Below are 27578 nucleotides of genomic sequence, written 5' to 3'. Positions count from 1 at the left end.
ACGGCTCAGTAGGTCTGTCAGACTGCAGCTCGAATAGTTTGCATACTTTTTTCGAAGCTCTATCCAAGGCATGCTTATGCTTTGGCAGACGCGGGCTTAGGCAGACGCATCTTTCAGGCGTCTGTCGCCCATTTGTGAAGTTAGGTTTTGCCTGCTTCTCAGTGGTCTGTTTATTCCCACCCATGGACTGCTTTGGAACGTCCCATGGTCTGGGTCTCCCATAGGAACGATAAAGAAAAAGAGAATTTTGTTTACTTACCGTAAATTCTTTTTCTTATAGTTCCGTCATGGGCGACCCAGCACCCTCCCTATTGCCTGTTGGCAGGTTTCTTGTTCCGGTGTCTTCACCGACTGTTCTTGTTGTAGACAGAGGTTCCGGTTCTTCCGGTTTTTACTCTGTCTCTTCTTGTGGGTGGATGTCCTCCTTCAGCTTTTGCACTAAACTGGCTAGGACTGGCTAGCAGGGGGTGTATATACTGGGAGGGAGGAGCTACACGTTTTGAGTGTAGTAACTTTGTGTGTCCTCCGGGGGCAGTAGCTATACACCCATGGTCTGGGTCTCCCATGACGGAACTATAAGAAAAAGAATTTACGGTAAGTAAACAAAATTTCTCTTTTTTCTGTCCACTCCCCCCTGCTCCAAGGCCGCCGCCTTCTCTCAGGCCGTGGCATCCTTGCAGGCCAACGGAGTAATTGTACCGGTTCCCGCCCGGGAACGGTTCAGAGGTTTCAGAGGTTTCTACTCAAATCTCTTCCTAGTCCCCAAGAAGGACGGTTCCTTCCGGCCCATCCTGGATCTCAAGCTTCTCAACAAGCATGTTCAGGTGCGGCACGTTCGCATGGAATCTCTGCGATCAGTCATTGCTTCAATGACCCAAGGAGATTTTCTTGCATCCATCGACATCAGAGATGCCTATTTGCATGTGCCAATTGCAGTTTCACACCAGCGTTTGCTACGTTTTGCAATCGGAGAGGAACATTTCCAATTCGTGGCTCTCCCCTTCGGGTTAGCCACGGCCCCTCGAGTATTCACCAAGGTCATGGCAGCAGTGGTTGCGGTTCTGCACCTCCAGGGGTTGACAGTGATTCCTTACCTGGACGACCTTCTAGTCAAGGCTTCATCCAGTGCAGACTGTCAGCGGAGTGTCTCGCTCACTCTCGCCACGCTTGTTCAATTCGGGTGGCTTGTCAATCTGCCCAAGTCCTCTCTGACCCCGACCCAGAAACTTACGTACCTAGGGATGCAATTCGAGACTCTGCCGGTACTTGTGAAGCTGCCCTTAGTCAAACAGCAGTCTCTTCATCTGGCGGTGCGCTCTCTGTTGAGGCCCCGCCGTCATTCCATCAGGCACCTCATGCAGGTGCTGGGTCAGATGGTGGCATCAATGGAAGCGGTTCCCTTTGCCCAGTTCCATCTCTGTCCCCTGCAGCTGGACATTCTCCGCTGTTGGGACAAGCGGACCTCTTCCTTGCACAGGCTAGTGGCTCTGTCGCCACAGACCAGGAGCTCTCTTCAGTGGTGGCTTCGGACCCTCTCTCTATCCCAGGGACGCTCCTTTCTGATTCCGTCCTGGGTGATTCTCACCACGGATGCCAGTCTATCCGGCTGGGGAGCAGTGTTTCTCCACCACCGAGCACAGGGCACTTTGACTCCGTCCGAATCAGCCCTCTCGATCAATGTGCTGGAAATCAGAGTGGTGCTCCTAGCTCTGGTAGCCTTTCACCACCTGTTGGCGGGCAAGCACATTCGAGTCCAGTCAGGCAACGCGACAACAGTTGCCTACATCAATCACCAAGGCGGGACACGCAGCCGCCTGGCAATGTTGGAGGTTCAACGTATCCTTCAGTGGACGGAGGACTCCAAGTCCACCATATCCGCAGTCCACATCCCAGGCGTAGAAAACTGGGAGGCAGATTATCTCAGCCGTCAAACCGTGGACAGCGGCGAGTGGGCCCTGCATCCAGCAGTGTTCCGGTCAAGCTGCCGCAAGTGGGGCACTCCGGAAGTGGATCTCATGGCATCCCGGCACAACAACAAGGTCCCGGTTTACGTGGCTCGCTCCCACGATCCTCAGGCCTTGGCAGCGGACGCGCTGGTTCAGGATTGGTCCCAGTTCCGTCTGGCCTACGTGTTTCCCCCTCTAGCTCTCTTGCCCAGAGTCCTGCGCAAGATCAGAATGGAGGGCCGTCGGGTCATAATCTTTGCTTCAGACTGGCCCAGGCGAGCTTGGTACCCAGACCTGCTCCGTCTGTCCGTAGAGTTGTCGTGGCATCTCCCGGATCGCCCAGACCTTCTCTCTCAAGGTCCGTTTTTCCGCCAGAATTCTGCGGCTCTCAGATTGACGGCGTGGCTCTTGAGTCCTGGATCTTGACGGCTTCAGGCATTCCTTCCGAGGTCATCTCCACTATGACTCAGGCTCGGAAGTCTTCCTCGGCCAGGATTTACCACAGGACTTGGAGAATTTTCCTGTCCTGGTGTCGCTCTTCCGGCCATGCTCCTTGGCCTTTTTCCTTGCCGACCATCCTGTCCTTTCTACAGTCCGGTCTGCAGCTAGGACTGTCCCTCAATTCCCTCAAGGGACAGGTCTCGGCTCTGTCAGTGTTGTTCCAGCGGCGTATCGCCCGACTGGCCCAGGTGCGCACCTTCATGCAGGGCGCATCTCACATCATTCCTCCTTACCGGCGGCCTTTGGATCCCTGGGACCTTAATCTGGTCCTCACGGCCTTGCAGAAACCCCCCTTTGACCCTCTTAGGGAAGTTTCTTTGTTTCGACTTTCACAGAAAGTGGTCTTTCTAGTGGCCATAACTTCTCTCAGGAGAGTCTCTGATTTGGCTGCGCTCTCTTCGGAGTCACCCTTTTTGGTTTTTCACCAAGACAAGGTGGTTCTCCGTCTGACTCCGGACTTTCTCCCTAAGGTGGTGTCTCCTTTCCACCTTAACCAGGACATTTCATTGCCTTCCTTTTGTCCGGCTCCTGTTCATCGCTTTGAGAAAGCGTTGCATACTCTGGATCTGGTGCGGGCGCTCCGGATCTATGTGTCACGCACCGCTGCTCTTAGGCGGTGCACTTCTCTTTTTGTGCTGACCACAGGTCAGCGCAAGGGTCTCTCGGCTTCTAAACCGACCCTAGCTCGTTGGATTAGGTCGGCCATATCCGATGCCTACCAATGTACTCAGGTGCCTCCCCCGCCGGGGATTAAGGTGCACTCGACCAGAGCTGTCGGTGTCTCTTGGGCTTTCAGGCACCAGGCTACGGCTCAGCAGGTCTGTCAGGCTGCCACTTGGTCCAGTCTGCATACCTTTTCGAAGCACTACCAAGTGCATGCTCATGCTTCGGCAGATGCGAGCTTGGGCAGACGCATCCTTCAGGCGGCTGTCGCCCATTTGTGAAGTTAGGTTTTGCCTACTTCTCAGTTTTTTGTTTATTCCCACCCATGGACTGCTTTGAGACGTCCCATGGTCTGGGTCTCCTATAAGGAACGATGAAGAAAAAGAGAATTTTGTTTACTTACCGTAAATTCTTTTTCTTATAGTTCCGACATGGGAGACCCAGCACCCTCCCTATTGCCTGTTGGCAGTTCTTGTTCCGTGTGTTTTCACCGGCTGTTGTTGTAGACAGAGGTTCCGGTTATTCTGGGTTTTACTCTATCTCTACTTGTGGGTGGATGTCCTCCTTCAGCTTTTGCACTAAACTGGCTATATTTGGTTATCCAAGGGGTGTATATGCTCGGAGGGAGGAGCTACACTTTTTAGTGTAGTACTTTGTGTGTCCTCCGGAGGCAGAAGCTATACACCCATGGTCTGGGTCTCCCATGTCGGAACTATAAGAAAAAGAATTTACGGTAAGTAAACAAAATTCTCTTTTTTCCACCAAATGCATGTGATCACTGCCGTGACTATTGAACACACTTGCTGCTGGAGCCTGGTGCCTTTTGTGTTGATCTCATCACATGGACACATTTACCAGAAACCATTGAGTGACAGCAAGCAGAGATCTTGAAAACATTGGGAATGATACACAAAGTATATTAGTAACTTGTACAACTTTCTGTTATACTAATAATATGGTTTATATGCCATCCCTGTGATGCTGCGTATTCCCAGGTTCTGCAGCAACTCCTGAAGGTCTGGCTATCGGACACCGTAGTCAAGCACTCTCCGTACCCGCAGCTCCTCCACCTCAGCCGCTCCATCTTTATTTGCTTGAGTCTTTTGAATAAAGAAGAAATTGAAGGCTGCCGACAAGGTAAGAGGTTATAACGCACGGCCGCACGTTCTACGTCCATATTCTCTGTGGAGCTAATCGTCCCTTCTCCTCCAGACATTCTCCTCGCCCTGACCACCGGGACTCGGCTGTATCTGGACAGCTCTGTTCCTCCTGTCAGATACTTGGGTATGGTGGTCTCTGAGGGTCTGAGCAAGTACCTGGAACCCAGCGGTCCTACTCTTGCTTTCCAAGTAAGTCTTTTCTTGTGGCTTTCATGCCATGTTACACTAATATAAAAATTAAAGAGACGGCAATGTTCTCAGCATTAGAGGGAAGAGCATTACTGTTTACTACACAAGTGCTCCTGCTGGTTCTGTTCTGATCACAATTAAATCTTTGTGATGAAGCCACAAATATAAAAATTTCTAAATCAAATGTATATTTCAGCTATAGTGTGTGTATGTGTATGTGTATGTATATGTGTGTGTGTATATACTAATTATATATATATATATATATATATATATATATATAGATATAGATATAGATATATAGATATATAGATATATATAGATATACATACATACATACATACATACATACATACATACATACATACATACATACTCCACATAAGACATTGAGTCACTGTGTACATACTCCAGAGCTGCACTCACTGTTCTGCTACTGTTGGAGTCAGGGTGTGCATACATTACATTACTTATCCTGTACTGATCCTTAGTTACCTCCCGTAATATACATTACACTCCAGAGCTGCACTCCCTATTCTGCTGATGCAGTCACTGTGTACATACATTACATTATTTATCCTGTACTGGTCCTGAGTTACATGGTGTATTATACTCCAGAGCTGCACTCACGATTCTGCTGGTACAGTTACTGTGTACATACATTACATTACTGATCCTGTACTGATCCTGAGTTACCTCCTGTATTATACTCCAGAGCTGCACTCCCTATTCTGCAGGTGCAGTCATTGCATTTCTTCTCCTGTACTGATCCTGAGTTACATCCTGTATTATTCTCCAGAGCTGCACTCACTATTCTGCTGTTGCAGTCACTTGTACCTACATTACATTACGTTACTTATCCTGTACTGATCCTGAATTACGTCTTGTATTATACTTCTTCAGAGCTGCATTCACTATTCTGCTTTTGGAAACATAGCAGTCTAAACCTACAAAGATAAAATTTTCATCTTTTATAGTATCAACAAAATGATGAAATCAAAGATCTGAAGTCCCTGCTGACTCCTCCATCCGTCTGTGCAGTGGATCCTGTGAAGACTGAGGAGGTTACACCTGAGAGGTAAATGGATAACGTGGAGTCCACCTTGTTAATTCCTCAAGCCTCATCATACCGTGGTCTTTTCTGTGTATTCCGGCTTCACAGCTCCCAGTCCATACTTTCTACAAAGGAAGACGAACCGGATGACGAGCCCAAAGCGGACACCGGAGCGGACTCTGAACTGGACAGGTGAGTGATCAGGGGTCCACCATAGTTGTACCTCTGTGTATATATATTTTGACCTATGTATTTTATGGGGGTCTCTTTATCGACTTTTAGAACTTTTGTGAAAATCTGATGTCATTTTAGGTCAAATTTACCCAGAAATATGGAAAATTCTGATGGATGTACACACTTTCAAGCACCACTGTATTTGCTGGGGTGTATGGGGGGGCTCTGGACCTGATCGCGCTCCATAACTGGCACCTACCTCTAACAGCAGCGATCACAGATGGTGGCATTTAAATTAACTGGTTGCCAGTCTACGCTTGTACTGGTTGCCAGTCTACGCTTGTGCTGGTTGCCAGTCTACGCTTGTGCTGGTTGCCAGTCTACGCTTGTGCTGATTTCCAGTCTACGCTTGTGCTGGTTTCCAGTCTACGCTTGTGCTGGTTTCCAGTCTACGCTTGCGCTGGTTTCCAGTCTACGCTTGCGCTGGTTTCCAGTCTACGCTTGCGCTGGTTTCCAGTCTACGCTTGCGCTGGTTGCCAGTCTACGCTTGCGCTGGTTGCCAGTCTACGCTTGCGCTGGTTGCCAGTCTACGCTTGTACTGGCTGCCATCGCCAGCCTGCAAGAAGCAAGTGTGCAGACCTTAATAGGAGAATTTTTCACTTCATCTATATACTGCAAAACTATACTATTTCAGTATATGTAGCAACCATTTGCACAATCGCAGGTTTGAGACTATTTTTGGATTATAAGGCGCACTTTTTTTTCCCCAAATTTGGAGGGGAAATGGTAGTGCGGCTTATAGGCCGAATGTAGCTTTCTGCGGGGGCGGTGGACCGAGGTCACAGGAGGCAGGACCTCCAATGCAGGAAGCCAGCGGTGGCATGAGTTTGGCGATGCTGGAGTCCCTGGGCTGGGAAGAGGGGTATTCTGGCGACATAACACCGGCACCATTGATCTCTCTGTGACGGACGCGATGGACTTCAGGAAAATGTCGCTGGAGGCGGTGCTTGCGCAGATCAACCTCTCTGCACAGTTTTCCTGAAGCCCGCCAGGGGGACATCAATGGCGTATGCCTTGCGACACCCCCTACTCCTAGCATCACCCCACTCGAGCCGCCGCCAGCATTCTGTGGTCTGCATCAAAATGGTCCAAAACACAACTGCATAAAAGGGTAAAACTGCAAACTCAAATTTTAATTCTAAATATTACTTGCCGAGGTTACCCGCCACCTCTGATGTCCAGCAGTGCTTGCCGGACTCCTAGGTTGGAGTGCAGACTTACTAGCTCCTCCTTCTTATAGAGCTTGCAGGCACCGATCTGAAGCTGGTCAGATTTCTGGACCCGGCCACCTCCATCCCTGATACTGTAGAGTTAAAGCTGCCTCATATAGCGTCATGGGAGAGTGCACAGTTTAGATCAAAGATGAGATAATGCCGCTGGTCTGAGCTGTCAATCATCAGTAGTCCACGCCCCCCGGAAAGAAGGAAGCTGAATGCAGAGGAGCGGTGCATTGCCTCCATATGTCAGACCCACTGACGGCTCAGTGCAAAGATTTCACCAACCTCTTAAGAGCATGATGAGAAAAGCTGTTGATAACAATGGGAGGAAGGGGCCTGTTTACACCATTCTTCTTCCAGTTCAACGAGATTGACAATCTTGGTGTAAAATCTATAAAAGAAGCCTTCATAGGTTTGGATTGGGGTCTGAGAGTACATTTCAAGTTGCGTTACACAGCCAGCACCCGAGAGAAACCGCTGTGATCAGTGCCGACTACGATCACGTCCGTTCACCCTCTGAGATGCTTTTGTCAGTCGGGTCAGTGTAGTGGCATTGTCAATGATCGACCTCCGCTCCATCTATATGGGGCATTTTTTGGGGTCCCACCTCTCAAGAATTGTAGTAATTGGACCCCCAGCAATCAGTAGGTTTTTGACAGTCCTTTTCAGTGCAGATGGATGCTTCAGACACAGGGCTAGTACGAGGGTCAAAGGGCCATATATCACGGTTTATATACAGACCGCACTACCCTGACCATCCGCATTTCTGCCCCAAACTTATGGGCTGACATATGGTTATAAGGTGGGAAATTTGGGTCAGGAGGCTTGTGGTCCCTATATGAACCATAATCTGTGGCCGTCTGAACCCAGATTTAGGGGAAGTTTTGTCACAAGTAACTGATGGAGAAGAACACGAACAGTATGTATAATCCGGACACTAAATTTCTATAGGAAGACGCGTGCAGCTGCGGAGGAAGAGGTCGAGCAAGATGCTAGCTCGCCGGTACCAAGAGTATTTTTTTTCTTCATCGTTCCTTATGGGAGACCCAGACCATGGGTGTATAGCTTCTGCCTCTGGAGGACACACAAAGTACTACACTAAAAAGTGTAGCTCCTCCCTCCGAGCATATACACCCCCTGGATGACCAAATCTAGCCAGTTCAATGCTTTGTGTTCAGGAGGTCACACACACACATGCATTCTCATCTGATTTTTGATTTCAAAGAGTTGGAAGAAAAGCGGGTCCAAGCTGGACTCCCGGCATGTCCCTTCTCACCCCACTGTGTCGGCGGTGCTGTTAAGGTTGATTTTACAAGGCTGGAGCCTTACATGCCGCGCTCCTTCACCATCCCTCGGGCTCTGGCTTGAAGTGGGAGCCATCACGGTTCTCACTGCTTTGCAGGAGACCGGTCTCCATCCGCAGCCCTTTCAGGACCCTGCCGGACGGAGCGCTCATCCCTCAGGGACCTGGCCCTGCGTCTCATAAGCTAAGTATTGAGACGTTATTGAGGGGTCCCTTGTACATTTATTGTGGGGAGAGTGTGTTATTTAACTTTGCTGTGATTTCCGGCCGGTTCTCTGGTTTTCTCCTGAGAACCGCGCCGAGGGTGCCTGCTCGTCGGCCGCATGGTAAAATTTAGGCCCCGGCTTCGGCTGCGGCCTACTTTCGTTTTGACTGCCCCTGCATGTCAGTCATGCAGGGGGACAGTGCGGCGCCGCCCAACGGCCGTTTAGCACAGGGGAGGACACTCCTCTCTGAGGAGATGTTTCCCTCCCCTGTATTTCTCCTTGGCCCTCCGGTTCCCGCTCTTGGACTAAACCCCGCCCCCCCCCCTCCTCACTCCGGCGCCATTTTATCAGCGTTCACACACTGATCGGCGCTGGCTGCTGCAGTTTCTGCATCTGTCTGGGGGTCCGAGCTGTGGAATCCGGAGGGCACACAAAACGGTTTGGTAAGCCACAACCTCTGGTTGTGGACTTTCTTGTACACTCTCTGGGAGTCATTCTGAAGGAGTGTGTTCTTTACTGCAGAGCCTCCACCTCAGCAGCATGTCTCTCACTAGGAGCAAGGCTTTACTCTATATGCACTGCATGTAAGCTCATACTGCCTGAACCGAGCACATATCCTCATTGTGATGCCTGCTCTAACATGGTGGTGCCTCAGCCTGGAGTCTCCCCAGGGGTCCCTCCGGCTGCTCCAGCCCCGGTGGCTGAACCCCCGGCTTGGGTAGCATAGTTTTCTAAAGCTATCTCCCAGTCCTTTGCCGACTCCATGGGACAGCTGTCCCGGACTCTGCTGACCATGCATCAGCCCCCTTCTCAGGGCGCCTCTGCTGCTCCGACTCGCTCTGCAGAGCTCACAGAGGATTTTTCATCTGTTCCCAGACCCCGTCCTCCTAAACGGAGACGCAGGGACTCTTCTCCTTCCTCGTCCCACGGCTCTGATTCATAAGCTGAATCGAAGGGCGAGGAGGATGCCTTTACTGTGGGCACGGACGCTACCTCTATGTACCCCATTGATCTAACTGAAGGTGATGCGGATGTTAGTGATTTGATTGCGTCCATTAATTCCGTACTGGACCTCAATCCACCAGTGTCAGAGGAACAAGCCTCTCTGGTAGAAAAACACCAGTTTACCTCACCTAAGAGAGCAAGGAGTATGTTTTTTAACCACTCCAGTTTTCAGGCCACTGTGACCAAGCCCAGGGCCTGTCCTGACAAACGCTTCCCAAAGTGTAGTTCTGATGACCGTTTTCCCTTTCCACCAGAGGTGGTCAAGGAGTGGGCTCATTCACCAAAGGTAGATCCTCCGGTGTCTAGAATCTCAGCCCGGACAGTTGTATCTGTGGCGGATGGCACCTCACTTAAGGATTCCACTGACCGCCAGGTTGACCTTCTGGCCAAATCTGTATATGAAGCGGCAGGGGCCTCGTTCTCCCCGTCTTTTGCAGCAGTGTGGGCTCTTAAGGCCGTCTCTGCTTCTCTGGCGGAGATGCATTCCCTCACCAGGGACTCTATGCCCGAAATGGTTGCCTTAACTTCCCAGGCTTCGGCTTTTTCATCCTATGCCATGTCTGCCATTCTGGAGGCTTCTCACCGCACGGCGGTGGCTTCCGCTAATTCCCTCGCGATCCGCAGGATCTTGTGGCTTCGAGAGTGGAAAGCAGACGCTTCTTCCAAGAAGTATCTTGCTGGGCTCCCCTTTGCTGGGTCCCGGCTGTTCGGTGAACAACTGGATGAAATTATTAAGGAAGCTACTGGCGGGAAGAGTACTTCCTTGCCACAAACTAAAACCAGGAAACCTGTCCAGGGCAGAAACCAGTCGAGGTTTCGTTCCTTTCGTTCCTCTAACTGGTCATCCTCTAAGCCCTCAGCCTCGTCCACTAACTCAGCCAAGAATCGAAAACCCAGCTGGCGCACGAAGCCGCGTCCTCAGAAGAACAGAGGAGCCGCTGCCACTAAGGCAGCCTCCTCTTGACTATCTGGCTGCGCCAGCAACGTCCTTGGTCGGTGGTAGGCTCTCCCACTTTGGCGACGTGTGGTTTCAACACGTCTCCGATCAGTGGGTGCGGGATATCATCTCCCACGGCTACAGGATAGAATTTTCTTCCAGCCCGCCAAACAGATTTTTTCTGTCCACTCCCCCCTGCTCCAAAGCCGCCGCCTTCTCTCAGGCCGTGGCATCCTTGCAGGCCAACGGAGTAATTGTACCGGTTCCCGCCCGGGAACGGTTCAGAGGTTTCTACTCAAACCTCTTCCTAGTCCCCAAGAAGGACGGTTCCTTCCGGCCCATCCTGGATCTCAAGCTCCTCAACAAGCATTTCTTTGTCGCTCCATTGGGAGACCCAGACAATTGGGTGTATAGCTTCTGCCTCCGGAGGCCACACAAAGTATTACACTTTAAAAAATGTAACCCCTCCCCTCTGCTATACACCCCCCCCCCCCCGTGCATCACGGGCCCATCAGTTTTATGCTTTGTGTTGAAGGAGGCACACATTCACGCAAGCTCCACATTTTAGTCAGCAGCAGCTGCTGACTTTATCGGATGGAAGACAAGAGGGCCCCAGGGCCCCCGGCATGCTCCCTTCTCACCCCACTTTGGTCGGCGGTGCTGTTAAGGTTGAGGTACCCATTGCGGGTACAAAGGCTGGAGCCACATGCCGTTATCCTTCCCCATCCCTTAGTGGCTCTGGGAGAAGTGGGATCCTAACCGGTCACCAGGCACTGGGACCGGGCTCCCTCCGCAGCCCCTGTGGGAACCTGACGGACAGGAGACTGGATGTCATCAGGGACAGGCCCTGCTTCTCTGAGGTACTCTGTGTCCCCTTGGGGACGGCGCATAGAGCGCCTGTGGATCGGAGCTGCAGCAGCTGCTCTGTGTTTGGGGTCGCCGGGACTACCGCGCCGACCGCGCCTGTTTGCCGGCCGCGCTTATAAATCGAGTCCCCAGCTTTTGCGGCCTAGTACCGCATATTCCCGCCCCCGGGCCTGCTAGTCAGGGGCAAGGGCGGGACGCTAGACTGAACGTCAGTGGTGAGGGCTGGAGCATACTTAGTATCCTCCTCCCCCCTCACTGAGCACCGTGGGGCACCAGATTCCCGCACTTTCTGAGGCACGCCCACGGCTCCCTCCTCCTCTCAGAACTCTGGCAGCCATTGTTATCATCGCTGCTGCCGGAGGAGAACTTCAGATAGAGCTCCACAACTCTGGGAGGCCCAGGCAGGGAATCTGGTGGACACACAACCGCTGAACGCGGTCGGTAGGTGCTGGCCCCCCTAGGTGCCGCAGTGTGTATATATATATATATATATATATATATATATATATATATATATATATATATATATATATATATATATATATATATATATATATATATATATATATATATATATATATATATATAATCTATATATCCATATTGGGTATACATTTGCTCTGCTCGGCCGCAGTATTTGCTTGGCTATATACCCTCACTGTTTGCTAAGAGGAGATAACAGCATGTCGTCTGCAAAAAGCAAGGGTGCCAGGGCACAGGCTTATTTTGCATCTTGTACCTCTTGTGCGGCTATGTTACCTGCAGGTTCCATCTACCCTCATTGTGTGCAATGCTCGGCCCCTGTGACACTCACTCAGCCGGAGCCTCAGGCACTGGTGGGACCCTCGGCTCAGGTAGAACCACCGGCTGCCACTGTCCAGGTGGCAGGGACAGAGTTTGCAGTGTTGGCTGAGAAACTTTCTGAGTCCCTTTCACAATCCATGGCTCAGTCTATGGACAAATGGTCTGCTAAGATACTTGAAGCTTTGCAGTCCAGACCGGTAACACTGTTGAATCATTGACCCCAGGCCCCCCTCGGTTGGAGCAGCAAACTGCTCCTGAGGTGACACAGGTCCCACGGGGAGGACTCCGACTCGGACCGCAGTCACAGACCGTCTAAGCGGGCTCGCTGGGGACCTTCATCCACTTCATCACGCTGCTCAGGGTCTCAGCATGAGGACTCCCTGGAGGATGAGGCGGAGGTTGCAGCTCAGGGCTCTGATCCTGACGGTGCTCTCAATCTTGATACACCTGAAGGAGACGCCATTGTAAATGACCTTATAGCGTCCATTAACCAGGTGCTAGAACTTCCTCCTCCAACTCCACCTGTTGAGGAGTCAGCTTCACAACAGGAGAAACACCAGTTTAGGTTTCCCAAACGTACAAGGAGTGCTTTTTTCGATCACTCTAACTTCAGGGATGCTGTCCGGAAGCACAGAGCATATCCGGACAAGCGCTTTACTAAGCGCCTTAATGACACACGTTACCCCTTCCCACCTGACGTTGTTAAGGGTTGGGCTCAGTGTCCCAAGGTGGATCCTCCAGTCTCTAGGCTGGCGGCTAGATCCGTGGTATCAGTGGCAGATGGCTCATCGCTCAAAGATGCCACTGACAGGCAAATAGAGCTCCTGATGAAATCCATCTATGAAGCCATAGGTGCGTCTTTTGCTCCAGCATTTGCAGCCGTGTGGGCGCTCCAAGCTATCTCAGCTTGTCTGTCTGAGATTAATGAGGTCACACGCACCGCTACTCCGCAGGTCGTGTCTTTGACTTCTCCGGCTTCGGCTTTTTCGTCCTACGCCATGAACGCTGTCCTCGACTCGGTGAGCCATACAGCGGTAGCATCCGCCAATTCGGTGGCAGTCCGCAGGGCCATGTGGCTACGCGAATGGAAGGCAGACTCTGCTTCCAAGAAGTTCTTAACCGGTTTGCCATTTTCCGGCGACCGCTTGTTTGGCGAGCAATTGGACGAAATTATCAAGCAATCCAAGGGAAAGGACTCGTCCTTACCCCAGTCTAAACCGAACAGACCTCAGCAGCGAAAGATTCAACCGAGGTTTCAGTCCTTTCGGCCCTCAGCCAGGCCCCATTCCTCCACGTCCAACAGGTCACAGAAGGGCCAGAGCAACTCTTCTGCATGGCGGTCTAAGTCACGTCCTAAAAAGACCGCCGGAGGAGCCGCCCCCAAGGCGGCCTCCTCATGACTTTCGGTCTCCACAAACCGCATCCTCGGTCGGTGGCAGGCTCTTCCGCTTTTGCGACGCCTGGTGGCCACATGTCCAAGACCGATGGGTGAGAGACATTCTGTCTCACGGTTACAGGATAGAGCTCAGTTCTCGTCCTCCGACTCGTTTCTTCAGAACATCTCCGCCCCCCGAGCGAGCCGATGCACTTTTTCAGGCGGTAAACACTCTGAAGGCAGAAGGAGTGGTGATTCCCGTTCCACCTCAGGAACATGGTCACGGCTTCTACTCCAACTTGTTCGTGGTGCCAAAAAAGGACGGATCATTCCGTCCCGTTCTAGACCTCAAGCTGCTCAACAAGCATGTGAGCACCAGAAGGTTTCGGATGGAATCTCTCCGCTCAGTCATCGCCTCGATGTCACAAGGAGACTTCCTAGCATCAATCGACATCAAAGATGCTTATCTCCATGTGCCGATCGCTCCCGAGCATCACCGCTTTCTGCGTTTCGCCATCAAGGACGAACACCTTCAGTTCGTGGCGCTGCCATTCGGCCTGGCGACAGCCCCACGGGACTTCACCAAGGTCATGGCAGCAGTGGTGGCGGTCCTACACTCTCAGGGCCACTCGGTGATCCCTTACTTAGACGATCTTCTAGTCAAGGCACCCTCCAGGGTGGCATGCCAACACAGCCTGACCGTCACTCTGGAGACTCTCCAGAGGTTCGGGTGGATTATCAATTTCCCAAAGTCAAATTTGACACCAACCCAATCGCTGACTTACCTCGGGATGGAGTTTCATACCCTTTCAGCGATAGTGAAGCTCCCGCTGGACAAACAGCGTTCACTACAGACAGGGGTACAATCTCTTCTTCGGGGTCAGTCACACCCCTTGAGGCGCCTCATGCACTTCCTAGGGAAGATGGTGGCAGCAATGGAGGCAGTTCCTTTTGCGCAGTTTCATCTGCGTCCACTTCAATGGGACATCCTCCGCAAATGGGACAAGAGGTCGACGTCCCTAGACAGGAACGTGTCGCTGTCACGGACAGCCAAGACCTCTCTTCAGTGGTGGCTTCTTCCCACTTCCTTGTCGAAAGGAAAATCCTTCTTGCCCCCATCCTGGGCTGTGGTCACGACGGACGCGAGTCTGTCAGGGTGGGGAGCGGTCTTCCTCCACCACAGGGCTCGGGGAACCTGGACTCCGGCAGAGTCCTCCCTTCAGATCAACGTTCTGGAGATAAGGGCAGTGTATCTGGCCCTAAAGGCGTTCCAGCGGTGGCTGGAGGGCAGGCAGATCCGAATACAGTCGGACAACGCCACGGCGGTTGCGTACATCAACCACCAGGGCGGCACACGCAGTCGTCAAGCCTTCCGAGAAGTTCAGCGGATTCTGCTGTGGGCGGAAGCCACAGCCTCCACCATCTCCGCAGTTCACATCCCGGGCGTAGAAAACTGGGAAGCAGATTTTCTCAGTCGCCAGGGCATGGACGCAGGGGAATGGTCTCTTCACCCGGACGTGTTTCGGGAGATCTGTTGCCGCTGGGGAACGCCGGACGTCGATCTAATGGCGTCTCGGCACAACAACAAAGTCCCGGCATTCATGGCTCGGTCCAAAGATCACAGAGCTCTGGCGGCAGACGCGTTAGTTCAGGACTGGTCGCAGTTTCGACTGCCTTATGTATTTCCTCCTCTGGCACTGCTGCCCAGAGTATTACGCAAGATCAGGTCCGACTGCAGTCGCGCCATCCTCGTCGCTCCAGACTGGCCGAGGAGATCGTGGTACCCGGATCTGTGGCACCTCACGGTGGGTCAACCGTGGGCACTCCCAGACCGACCAGACTTGCTGTCTCAAGGGCCATTTTTCCATCTGAATTCTGCGGCCCTCAACCTGACTGTGTGGCCATTGAGTCCTGGCTCCTAGCGTCATCAGGGTTATCTCAAGATGTCATTGCCACCATGAGACAGGCCAGGAAACCAACGTCCGCCAAGATCTACCACAGGACTTGGAGGATCTTCTTATCCTGGTGCTCTGATCAGGGTTTCACTCCCTGGCCGTTTGCTTTGCCCACTTTTCTTTCTTTCCTTCAATCCGGAATGGACAAGGGCTTGTCTCTCGGCTCTCTCAAGGGACAAGTATCGGCGCTTTCCGTGTTTTTTCAAAAGCGTCTAGCCAGGCTTCCGCAGGTCCGCACGTTCCTGCAGGGGGTTTGCCACATAGTTCCACCTTACAAGCGTCCGCTAGAACCCTGGGATCTTAACAGGGTGCTGACGGCTCTCCAGAAGCCACCTTTCAAGCCGATGCGGGATGTCTCTCTATCTCGCCTTTCGCAGAAGGTGGCCTTCCTAGTGGCAGTCACATCACTTCGGAGAGTGTCTGAGCTAGCAGCGCTGTCATGCAAAGCCCCCTTCCTGGTATTTCACCAGGATAAGGTGGTTCTGTGTCCGGTCCCGGAATTTCTCCCTAAGGTGGTATCCCCGTTTCATCTCAATCAGGATATCTCCTTACCTTCTTTTTGTCCTCATCCAGTTCACCAATGTGAAAAGGATTTGCACTTGTTAGATCTCGTGAGAGCACTCAGGCTCTACATTTCACGCACGGCGCCCCTGCGCCGTTCTGATGCGCTCTTTGTCCTTGTCGCTGGCCAGCGTAAGGGGTCGCAGGCCTCCAAGTCAACCTTGGCTAGGTGGATCAAGGAACCGATTCTTGAAGCCTACCGTTCGTCTGGGCTTCCGATTCCTTCAGGGCTGAAAGCCCATTCTACCAGAGCTGTAGGTGCGTCCTGGGCATTGCGGCACCAGGCTACGGCTCAGCAGGTGTGTCAGGCGGCTACCTGGTCGAGTCTGCACACTTTTACAAAACACTATCAGGTGCATGCCTATGCTTCGGCAGACGCCAGCCTAGGTAGGCAAGTCCTTCAGGCGGCAGTGGCCCACCTGTAAGAAGGGGCCGTTTTTTCGGCTCTTTTTTATTGAGGTATTCTTTTACCCACCCAGGGATTGCTTTTGGACATCCCAATTGTCTGGGTCTCCCAATGGAGCGACAAAGAAGAAGGGAATTTTGTTTACTTACCGTAAATTCCTTTTCTTCTAGCTCCTATTGGGAGACCCAGCTCCCGCCCCTGTTCCCTTCGGGCTGTTGTTCTTTTGTGTACACATGTTGTTCATGTTCAATTGTTCTTTGGTTCATGGTTTCAGTTCTCCGAACATCCTTCGGATTGAATTTACCTTAGACCAATTTATAAGTTTCCTCCTTCCTGCTTTGGCACCAAAACTGATGGGCCCGTGATGCACGGGGGGGTGTATAGCAGAGGGGAGGGGTTACACTTTTTAAAGTGTAATAACTTTGTGTGGCCTCCGGAGGCAGAAGCTATACACCCAATTGTCTGGGTCTCCCAATAGGAGCTAGAAGAAAAGGAATTTACGGTAAGTAAACAAAATTCCCTTTGTTCAGGTGCGGCACTTTCGCATGGAATCTCTGCGATCGGTCATTGCCTCAATGACCCAAGGAGATTTTCTAGCATCCATCGACATCAGAGATGCCTATCTGCATGTGCCAATTGCAGTTTCACACCAGCGTTGGCTACGTTTTGCAATTGGAGAGGAACATTTCCAATTCGTGGCTCTCCCCTTCGGGTTAGCCACGGCCCCTCGGGTATTCACCAAGGTCATGGCGGCAGTGATTGCGGTCCTGCACCTCCAGGGGTTGGCAGTGATTCCTTACCTGGACGACCTTCTAGTCAAGGCTTCATCCAGTGCAGACTGTCAGCGGAGTGTCTCGCTCACTCTTGCCACGCTTGTTCAATTCGGGTGGCTTGTCAATCTGCCCAAGTCCACTCTGACCCCGATCCAGAAACTTACGTACCTAGGGATGCAATTCGAGACTCTGCCGGCACTTGTGAATCTGCCCTTAGTCAAACAGCAGTCCCTTCATCTGGCGGTGCGCTCTCTGTTGAAGCCCCGCCGTCATTCCATCAGGCACCTCATGCAGGTGCTGGGTCAGATGGTGGCGTCAATGGAAGCGGTTCCCTTTGCCCAGTTCCATCTGCGTCCTCTGCAGCTGGACATTCTCCGCTGTTGGGACAAGCGGACCTCTTCCTTGCACAGGCTAGTGGCTCTGTCGCCACAGATCAGGAGCTCTCTTCAGTGGTGGCTTCGGCCCCTCTCTCTGTCCCAGGGACGCTCCTTTCTGATCCCGTCCTGGGTGATTCTCACCACGGATGCCAGTCTATCCGGCTGGGGAGCAGTGTTTCTCCACCACCGAGCACAGGGCACTTGGACTCCGTCCGAATCAGCCCTCTCGATCAATGTGCTGGAGATCAGAGCTGTGCTTCTAGCTCTCGTAGCCTTTCACCACCTGTTGGCGGGCAAGCACATTCGAGTCCAGTCAGACAACGCGACAGCAGTTGCCTACATCAATCACCAGGGCGGGACTCGCAGCCGCCTAGCAATGTTGGAAGTTCAACGTATCCTTCAGTGGACGGAGGACTCCAAGTCCACCATATCCGCAGTCCACATCCCAGGCGTAGAAAACTGGGAGGCAGATTATCTCAGCCGTCAAACCGTGGACAGCGGCGAGTGGGCCCTGCATCCGGCAGTGTTCCGGTCAATCTGCCGCAAGTGGGGCACTCCGGAAGTGGATCCAATGGCATCCCGGCACAACAATAAGGTCCCAGTTTACGTGGCTCGCTCCCACGATCCTCAGGCCTTGGCAGCGGACGCGCTGGTTCAGGATTGGTCCCAGTTCCGTCTGGCCTACGTGTTTCCCCCTCTAGCTCTCTTGCCCAGAGTCCTGCGCAAGATCAGAATGGAGGGCCGTCGGGTCATAATCATTGCTCCAGACTGGCCCAGGCGAGCTTGGTACCCAGACCTGCTCCGTCTGTCCGTAGAGTTGTCGTGGCATCTCCCGGACCGCCCAGACCTTCTCTCACAAGGTCCGTTTTTCCGCCAGAATTCTGCGGCTCTCAGATTGACGGCGTGGCTCTTGAGTCCTGGATCTTGACGACTTCAGGCATTCCTTCCGAGGTCATCTCCACTATGACTCAGGCTCGGAAGTCTTCCTCGGCCAGGATTTACCACAGGACTTGGAGAATTTTCCTGTCCTGGTGTCGCTCTTCCGGCCATGCTCCTTGGCCGTTTTCCTTGCCGACCATCCTGTCCTTTCTACAGTCCGGTCTGCAGCTAGGACTATCCCTCAATTCCCTCAAGGGACAGGTCTCGGCTCTGTCAGTGTTGTTCCAGCGGCGTATCGCCCGACTGGCCCAGGTGCGCACCTTCATGCAGGGCGCATCTCACATCATTCCTCCTTACCGGCGGCCTTTGGATCCCTGGGACCTTAATCTGGTCCTCACGGCCTTACAGAAACCCCCCTTTGAGCCTCTTAGGGAGGTTTCTTTGTTTCGACTTTCACAGAAAGTGGTCTTTCTGGTGGCCATAACTTCTCTCAGGAGAGTCTCTGATTTGGCTGCGCTCTCTTCGGAGTCACCCTTTTTGGTTTTCACCAAGACAAGGTGGTTCTCCGTCCGACTCCGGACTTTCTCCCTAAGGTGGTGTCTCCTTTCCACCTTAACCAGGACATTTCATTGCCTTCCCTTTGTCCGGCCCCTGTGCATCGCTTTGAGAAAGCGTTGCATACTTTAGATTTGGTGCGGGCGCTACGGATCTATGTGTCACGCACCGCTGCTCTTAGGCGGTGCACCTCTCTTTTTGTGCTGACCACAGGTCAGCGCAAGAGTCTCTCGGCTTCTAAGCCGACCCTAGCTCGTTGGATTAGGTCGGCCATATCCGATGCCTACCAATGTTCTCAGGTGCCTCCCCCGCCGGGGATTAAGGCGTACTCGACCAGAGCTGTCGGTGCCTCTTAGGCTTTCAGGCACCAGGCTACGGCTCAGCAGGTCTGTCAGGCTGCCACTTGGGCTAGCCTGCATACCTTTTCGAAGCACTACCAAGTGCATGCTCATGCTTCGGCAGATGCGAGCTTGGGCAGACGCATCCTTCAGGCGGCTGTCGCCCATTTGTGAAGTTAGGTTTTGCCTACTTCTCAGTTTTTTGTTTATTCCCACCCATGGACTGCTTTGAGACGTCCCATGGTCTGGGTCTCCCATAAGGAACGATGAAGAAAAAGAGAATTTTGTTTACTTACCGTAAATTCTTTTTCTTATAGTTCCGACATGGGAGACCCAGCACCCTCCCTGTTGCCTGTTGGCAGTTCTTGTTCCGTGTGTTTTCACCGGCTGTTGTTGTAGACAGAGGTTCCGGTTATTCCGGGTTTTACTCTATCTCTACTTGTGGGTGGATGTCCTCCTTCAGCTTTTCCACTAAACTGGCTAGATTTGGTCATCCAGGGGGTGTATATGCTCGGAGGGAGGAGCTACACTTTTTAGTGTAGTACTTTGTGTGTCCTCCGGAGGCAGAAGCTATACACCCATGGTCTGGGTCTCCCATGTCGGAACTATAAGAAAAAGAATTTACGGTAAGTAACAAAATTCTCTTTTTTTTGTATATATGGAAGTTTTATCTCACGCTATATGTTGATATTTCGGCTGTATACGACCGTATTATCCTGGTGGTATTACGTGGGCTGCATATAGTGGTGTTATATTAGTACAATATTATCTAATAACGGTGAGGACCCGATTTTTGCTTCTCGCTCAGGCTTTTATTGTGAATGAATTGCGCCCATCTTCTGATTATTTCTGAGCAGATCGCTGCCCTCCATTCTTATCTTATATTGATTTTTTTTGTCCTTTTTCATTTATTTTTTCTGACTTTTGTCTCCTTATTCTCATATATACAGTGATGATGATCTGCCTCCATATGACATGAGCGCCGACACCGAGCTAAAGAAAAGCCGAATTCCAGCCTATATCCGGGACTGTATGGAAGGTGGGTGATAGGATTGTATACGCCCCCCCCCCTCCCCCAAGGTTTGGTCATCCCCAAGAGTAGTGCTATATTCTAGTATATTCTAGGATACACCATCACTTTCTCATCGGTGGGGTCCGTCCTCAGAGACCACTGACGCTTTCTGTGACTGACTGTACAAGGGAAATCGTGAAGAAGGAGACACATCTTCTTAAGCATTGGTGATGGTTTCAGCGGTTGGATCCAGCTGTTTAGAAAGTGCTGACATTTTGGCTAGAGGCACTAGACAGGGCTGCCCCCTCTTCCCATTCTTATTTGCAGTGGTAAATGATCCACTGGCGGTTATGCTTCATACACCTACTAGTGTTAAAGGGTTTAGAATTGGGCGTCTGGAGAAAAAGGTATCCGTTAATGCTGACGATCATCAGTGTGGCCAGCTGTGAGGTAAATCCGGAGATATGACGATAAATCATGATATTCAAGTTATGTCAGGAAGCCCTCTCCTGGTGTCACCCCCCCTTTCCTTCACACAACTCCTTCAATCAGAAAATTTACCACAGGGATAAACGGTTTGTTTAGCAGATAGGTGTCAAAGGAACTGGTCTGTGTTCCACTTACACCTCCAACAGCCATCTCCTGTGATATGGAAATGGGATGATTGGGGAACACTGGACACAGGATGACTCCCTGCCGTGACCCTGTAGTAGGGGCTGCTATCTAATTAGCAAGCATGGAACTATCCAGACAGAACGACTCCAGTAAAAAATGGTTCATATCTCGCAAGCCATATTTCCGATAAATATGGCAACCATAAAAATGGTGTCTCCGCATGCGGACGATGCTGGCACACCCTTTTTATGGGAGCAGGACCTGGGGAAATGCCCCAGGCGTGATATCAGCCAATGGGGAACTAGTAGACAAGTCATGAGTCCTCTCGTTCTGTAGCTAAATTCATAACTGTCACAATGAGAGCGTTGGCGTCTGCCTACGACGCTCCCAGGCCAAGTTATGGCCATATCCCCTGTTGTGGATATTGTCCATAACTCCAGCCAGGGGTGGAGCAGTGCTCCCTCTGAGGTCACTAAGGTAGGAGGGGACCTGGATTTGCCCAGGTTGATAACCCTACTTCGGCCATTTTCCAGTGTTCTTTCGCCGGGGGTCACGTGTAGGAAACATCTGTGGGAAGGATCCTAGAAACCTGGTTTACAGCGCCCCCCTGTGGCCAGACGCACAAGGTAACTGCTGGAACTGTGTATGCCTGTTTGTAAACCATGCTTTATCTGTAACTGTACTCTGACATATGTATATTCTGTAGATTCCCTATTGTATATATTGTAGTTTCTAGTGTGCTTTAGGCTGATTAAATTATATAATTAATCTTGGGCTGTTCTGTTATCTCGATCTTGAATCCCACGTCTGTGTGTTCGGCTAATAGTTACCGTGAAGCGGTTGGTGGCAGCGAGTTGTGCCAAGGATTATTGTGGGGAGGCCAGTGAGATTCGGGGAGATTTTATATATTCCGCCCGCGGAGGTCGGGGGAATATACACCCTACTCTCACCGGGGACCCTTCAATAATCGGCATAAGTAGTATAGCGGCCTCCTTGCTTATTGTCGGGCAATTCCATAATTGGCCTGACTATAAGAGGGCGCTAGAGAGCGCATCACGTGCTCTGTCTGTCGGTCGGGAGGTATAAAGGAGGGGTGACCCCCACTTGTTACCCCCCGATTGTGACGTACTGGTAGCCAGCGCGGGGGATTTCTGAGTGACCCCCCCCGGTGGTTCGTGACATATTGGTGGCAAGCGGTGGGATCGAGATAATAGTGTGTGTGAGTGTGAGACCCATACTCCCAGACACTAAAGACTGCCTGCAGCAGCTGTGGCTGCTGGGGTCTTCAGACTAGCTCAACACTAGAGTGTCAGAGTGCAGATACTGTAAGGTGTGTGGGTGCATCAGGTGTCAGTTCTGTGTCAGTGACCAAAAGTCTGCAAGAATGGCTGATGGCACCAGGAGCAGAGCTATGCAACTGGCCAATGCTAAAGCAGGAGCCGAAGAGAGGGAGGACGGTGCTGTGGACAGTAATGAGGAGGTTGCCCACGAGTCCTCCAGGAGCTCGACGCCAGAAAACCGTTCTGCAGAGGACAGCGCACAACCTGGCAATTATGGACAAGATGAGGAGCAGCTCACCCAAGGGTCCTCAACGAGCCAGATGCCAGCCCTCCGCTCTGCAATGGACAGTGAATCACCAGGCTCCGCAGCGGGCCGCAGATCACCACGTGCCATTCCACCGAGCCTGGGAGGCTCGGATAGCCTTCTTCAAATGGCTATGGCCCTTCTCCAGGCTGGAGACCAGGAGGGCTACAAGGAACTCCTGGCAGAGCGGCAGGCAGCGCGTGAAGAGCGCCAGGCAGAGCGTGAGGCTGCGGAGCGACGGCAACAGGCAGACCGTGACCACCAGCTGCAGCTAGCTCAGCTCCGGCCCTCATCAGCCACACGTGACCTTCAAGACACCAAACTTCCAAAGGTCCGTGTTGAGGACTTCCCAGTGCTGGAGAAGGATGGAGACTTGGACTCTTTCTTGACTGCTTTTGAACGGACTTGCCTGCAGCACCATCTGGACAAGGACCAGTGGGCCAAATACCTGACCCCCCGTTTAAGGGGTAAGGCCCTGGATATCCTTGGGGACTTGCCTGCTGAGGCAGATCAGGGCTACGACACCATCAAGCGGGCCCTGATCCAACAGTACAACCTCACTCCAGAGTCCTACCGCAAGAAGTTCCGGAGCCTACAGAAGGGACCAAAGGACTCCTGGGCTGACCACAGGCGGGCACTTGCCCGAGCTGCCGACCACTGGACCCAAGGCCTGCAGCTTTCCACCGGACCGGAGATCCTGGACTTGTTCATCACGGAGCAACTCTTGTGGAACTGCCCTGAGGATCTCCGCCAGTTCATCCGAGACCAGAAGCCAAAGGGGTCCACGGCTACAGCTGCCCTGGCCGATGACTACACCAACAATCGGGCTCCTGAGGCCAGGAGAGCAGCCACCAGCAGCACCTGGAGAGGGGGTAAGATGAACTCTGCGACTGCCCCACCTGCCCCTAGACTGCAGGGGGTGTCCCCCTCAACTCCCCTCTCCAGGCCCGTGGCAGAACCAAGACGGTGCCACCAGTGCAACCTACCTGGACACTTCAAGGCCATGTGCCCTCAGCGTCCCAAGGCCCCGGCTCCGTCCCCGTCCCAAGGGCCGCCCAAGGTGTATTGTGTGGGTGGGGGTGGTGGTAGGTCCCTGGACAGCTTCCAACCTGTCACCGTCGGCCGGTCTGTGACCATAGGACTGCGAGACAGCGCCTCGGAGGCGACTCTGGTGCGGCCTGAGATGGTGTCCCCCCAAGACTTGATCCCTGGAAAAACCCTCGCTGTCTCCGGGATTGGAGGCATTGACCCGGCGCTGCCTGTTGCTGACATTTATGTGGACTGGGGCGCAGGGCGGGGGGTGAGAGAGGTGGGGGTAACTGATCGGATCCCCGCAAACGTGCTACTTGGGACAGATTTGGGGCAGATAACCTCCCAGTTTGGGCCCCCCCCAAGGGCTGAACCTTCAGCCAGTACTGACGTGCCTCCGGACAATGTTAATGTGTTATCTATGAATGATGTGAGAGAGGGGGGAGTGAACTCTGATATTTCTGCTTGCATAGACACCATAGACACACACTCAGCTGCAGCTGTGACAGGGGAGGGGGTCAGAGAAAGGTGTGACAATGCCTCTACAAGTGATCAGCCAGTGAGCTGGGATCTGTTGCCCTCTGCAGGGATAAGCAGAGAGCAGGGTGCTGCAGGGGGAGGACCAGTGTGTGGGGTGGGGGCTACCACAGCAAATGTGGGGTCCCCAGAGACTTCACAGCGGGGTTCTGTTGCTGCAGGGGGGGAACAGGCAGGTGAGATTGGGGTCGGTCCAGGAGCGGAAGTGCTCCCAGGTAAGATCTCGGTACATGGTTCCCCCACAACCGGGGTGTCAGGAAGCCAGGTAGGTCTGCCTGAACCGGCGACTTGGTCAGGAACGGAGGAGGAGCAGGCACGACCCACGGTCGCAGCGGCTGTGGCCGCTGTCACCCGCAGTGGGAGTGCTGGAAGCCAAGGGGCCTCCCAGAGGTCCGATAGCTCTTCCCCTTCTGACCAAGTGGCAGCCGAGTCAGGTGGAGGCCAGGACACAGGTCCCGGGGTACTGACCGAAGATGCGACAGTCTCGTCGATTCTGGCCACATCTAGTCAGGGGTTTCAGGCAGCGTTAGAAGCTGACGACAGCCTGAAAGCTCTAAAGGAGCAGGCGGCACAGCCTCCCTCGGACTCGGACCCGGAGCGAGTGGTCTGGGACCAAGGAAGGCTGTACCGGGTCACGGTCCAGCAGGGTTCACCGGAGGCGTGGCCCAGGGACCGACAGTTGGTGGTACCCTATCCGTTCAGGACGGAGTTGTTGCGGATCGCACATGAAATTCCGATGGCCGGACACCTAGGGATCGCTAAGACCAAGGCCAGGTTAAACCAGCATTTCTACTGGCCAAAAATGGGGGCCGATGTGGCTGCATACTGCCGTTCGTGTGAAACCTGTCAGAGAGTGGGGAAGGCGGGGCCACACCCCAAAGCCCCACTGGTATCTCTGCCAATCATCGATGAGCCTTTCAGGAGGGTGGCTGTGGATCTGGTCGGCCCGCTGGCCATCCCCAGCAGCTCCGGGAAACGCTTCATACTGACGGTAGTGGACTATGCCACCCGGTACCCAGAAGCAGTGGCCTTGTCGTCCATTCGGGCTTACAAGGTGGCCACCGCATTGCTGGAGATTTTCTCCCGAGTGGGTTTTCCCCAGGAAATGCTCACTGACCGGGGGACCCAATTCATGTCCCAGCTGATGGAGGCCCTCTGTAAGCAAGTCCAGGTGCGACATCTGGTGGCCAGCCCGTACCATCCACAGACTAATGGCCTGTGCGAGCGGTTTAATGGCACCTTAAAGCAGATGCTTAAGATGTTGGTCGACTCCCATGGGCGTGATTGGGAGCGGTATCTCCCACACCTGTTATTTGCTTACCGGGAGGTTCCACAGGCCTCAACAGGATTCTCACCGTTTGAGCTCCTGTACGGGCGACGTGTGCGGGGCCCCCTGGCTCTGGTGAAAGAGGCTTGGGAAGGGGATTTGGCCATCCCTGGAGTGTCGGTTATCGAGTATGTCATGCGCTTTCGGGACAAAATGCAGGCCTTGACGCAACTGGTACACGACAATATGGCTCAAGCCCAGGCCGATCAGAAGCGTTGGTACGACCAGAACGCTTGTGAGAGGACCTACCAAGTGGGTCAAAAGGTGTGGGTACTGGTCCCCGTACCACAGGACAAGCTTCAAGCAGCCTGGGAAGGCCCATACCTCGTGTACCAGCAGCTCAACCCTGTAACGTACCTGGTCACCCTGGACCCTGCTCGTGGAAGGCGGAAGCCCTTCCATGTGAACATGATGAAGGCACATCATGAGCGGGAGGCATGTGCGCTCCCCGTGTGCAACCTGCCCGAGGAGGGAGAAGCGGAAACCCTCTTGGATATGCTAGCCCAGGTTAGGGCAGGCGGATCCATTGAGGATGTGGAGGTTGGCCACCAGCTCTTGGAAGACCAACGGTCCCAGCTGTGGGCCACCCTACACCCCTTCCGGGGGTTGTTTACCAACCAGCCCGGAAGGACTAACTTGGCTGTCCATCACGTGGACACTGGGGATCATCCCCCAATCCGGCGTTCAGCATACCGGGTCTCCCTGGAGGTGCAGCAACACATGCGCCAGGAGATTGACGAGATGCTGAAGCTGGGGGTGATCCAGGCATCCAACAGCGCTTGGGCCTCGCCTGTAGTCCTCGTCCCTAAGAAGGACCGAACCACTCGGTTCTGCGTGGACTACAGGGGGCTCAATGCTGTCACGGTCGCCGATGCGTACCCAATGCCACGCATCGATGACCTGCTCGATCAGTTGGCCGGGGCTCAGTACCTGACCATCATGGATCTGAGCCGGGGATATTGGCAGATCCCCCTGACTCGCAAGGCCAGGGAACGCTCTGCCTTTATTACCCCATTTGGACTGTACGAGTCCACGGTGATGCCATTCGGGATGAGGAATGCCCCTGCCACTTTCCAGCGGATGGTCAACACCCTGCTCAAGGGACTTGAAGGGTACGCGGCCGCGTACCTGGATGACATTGCCGTCTTCAGTCCCACCTGGGAAGATCACCTAGAGCATCTAGCACAGGTGCTCAGGCGGGTCCACCATGCAGGTTTGACCATCAAGCCGGGAAAGTGTCAGCTGGCCATGAGCGAGGTCCAGTACCTCGGTCACCGGGTAGGCGGGAGAACACTGAAGCCCGAGCCTGAGAAAGTGGAGGCCATCGCATCCTGGCCCACCCCCAGGACCAAGAAGCAGGTGATGTCCTTCTTGGGGACCGCTGGGTACTATAGGAGGTTTGTTCCATGCTATAGTAGCCTGGCAAAGCCCTTGACGGACCTCACCAAGAAGAAGCTGCCCTCTGCAGTCGATTGGACAATGGACTGCGAGACAGCCTTCCGGGCCCTAAAGGACGCCCTGTCCAGCCCGCCCGTGCTACAGGCAGCCGACTTCACGCGGCCGTTTGTAGTACAGACCGACGCCAGTGACTTCGGCCTCGGTGCGGTGCTCAGCCAGGTGGACTCTGCGAGCCAAGAGCACCCAGTCTTGTACCTGAGCAGGAAGCTGTTACCAAGGGAAGTGGCCTATTCCACGATGGAAAAGGAGTGCCTGGCCATAGTGTGGGCCCTGCAGCGTCTGCAACCCTATCTATACGGGCGCCACTTCATCGTGGAGACGGACCACAATCCCCTCAGCTGGTTGCACACCGTCTCTGGGACGAATGGACGGTTGTTGCGATGGAGCCTTGCGCTCCAGCAATACAACTTCACCATTCGCCACAAAAGGGGCCGGGACCACGGTAACGCAGACGGGCTGTCCCGACAGAGAGGTCGCGGACGGGCGCACGGGGGAACACCGGAGTGTGCTGCCCCCTAGCGCCCTCAAAAGGGGGGAGGTGTGAGGTAAATCCGGAGATATGACGATAAATCATGATATTCAAGTTATGTCAGGAAGCCCTCTCCTGGTGTCACCCCCCCTTTCCTTCACACAACTCCTTCAATCAGAAAATTTACCACAGGGATAAACTGTTTGTTTAGCAGATAGGTGTCAAAGGAACTGGTCTGTGTT

At 53.2% G+C, this 27578-nt stretch overlaps 1 protein-coding gene across 1 annotated transcript in view; it reads left to right on the top strand.

Moving 5' to 3' along the window:
* TELO2 (telomere maintenance 2) overlaps positions 1 to 27578 on the top strand; it is a 115863-nt gene that overhangs the window by 29857 nt on the left and 58428 nt on the right. The window contains exons 8-12 of the mRNA XM_075318233.1: positions 4106 to 4247; positions 4323 to 4459; positions 5437 to 5537; positions 5622 to 5705; positions 20256 to 20344. Coding sequence (XP_075174348.1) covers positions 4106 to 4247; positions 4323 to 4459; positions 5437 to 5537; positions 5622 to 5705; positions 20256 to 20344 — 553 coding nt within the window. The remainder of the gene's footprint in view (positions 1 to 4105; positions 4248 to 4322; positions 4460 to 5436; positions 5538 to 5621; positions 5706 to 20255; positions 20345 to 27578) is intronic.

Source organism: Anomaloglossus baeobatrachus, chromosome 7 (genome assembly GCF_048569485.1).
Source record: "Anomaloglossus baeobatrachus isolate aAnoBae1 chromosome 7, aAnoBae1.hap1, whole genome shotgun sequence".
NCBI lineage: Eukaryota > Metazoa > Chordata > Amphibia > Anura > Aromobatidae > Anomaloglossus > Anomaloglossus baeobatrachus.
The sequence above is the reverse complement of the archived record's forward strand: the minus strand, read 5'-3'. Positions and strand labels throughout refer to the sequence as shown.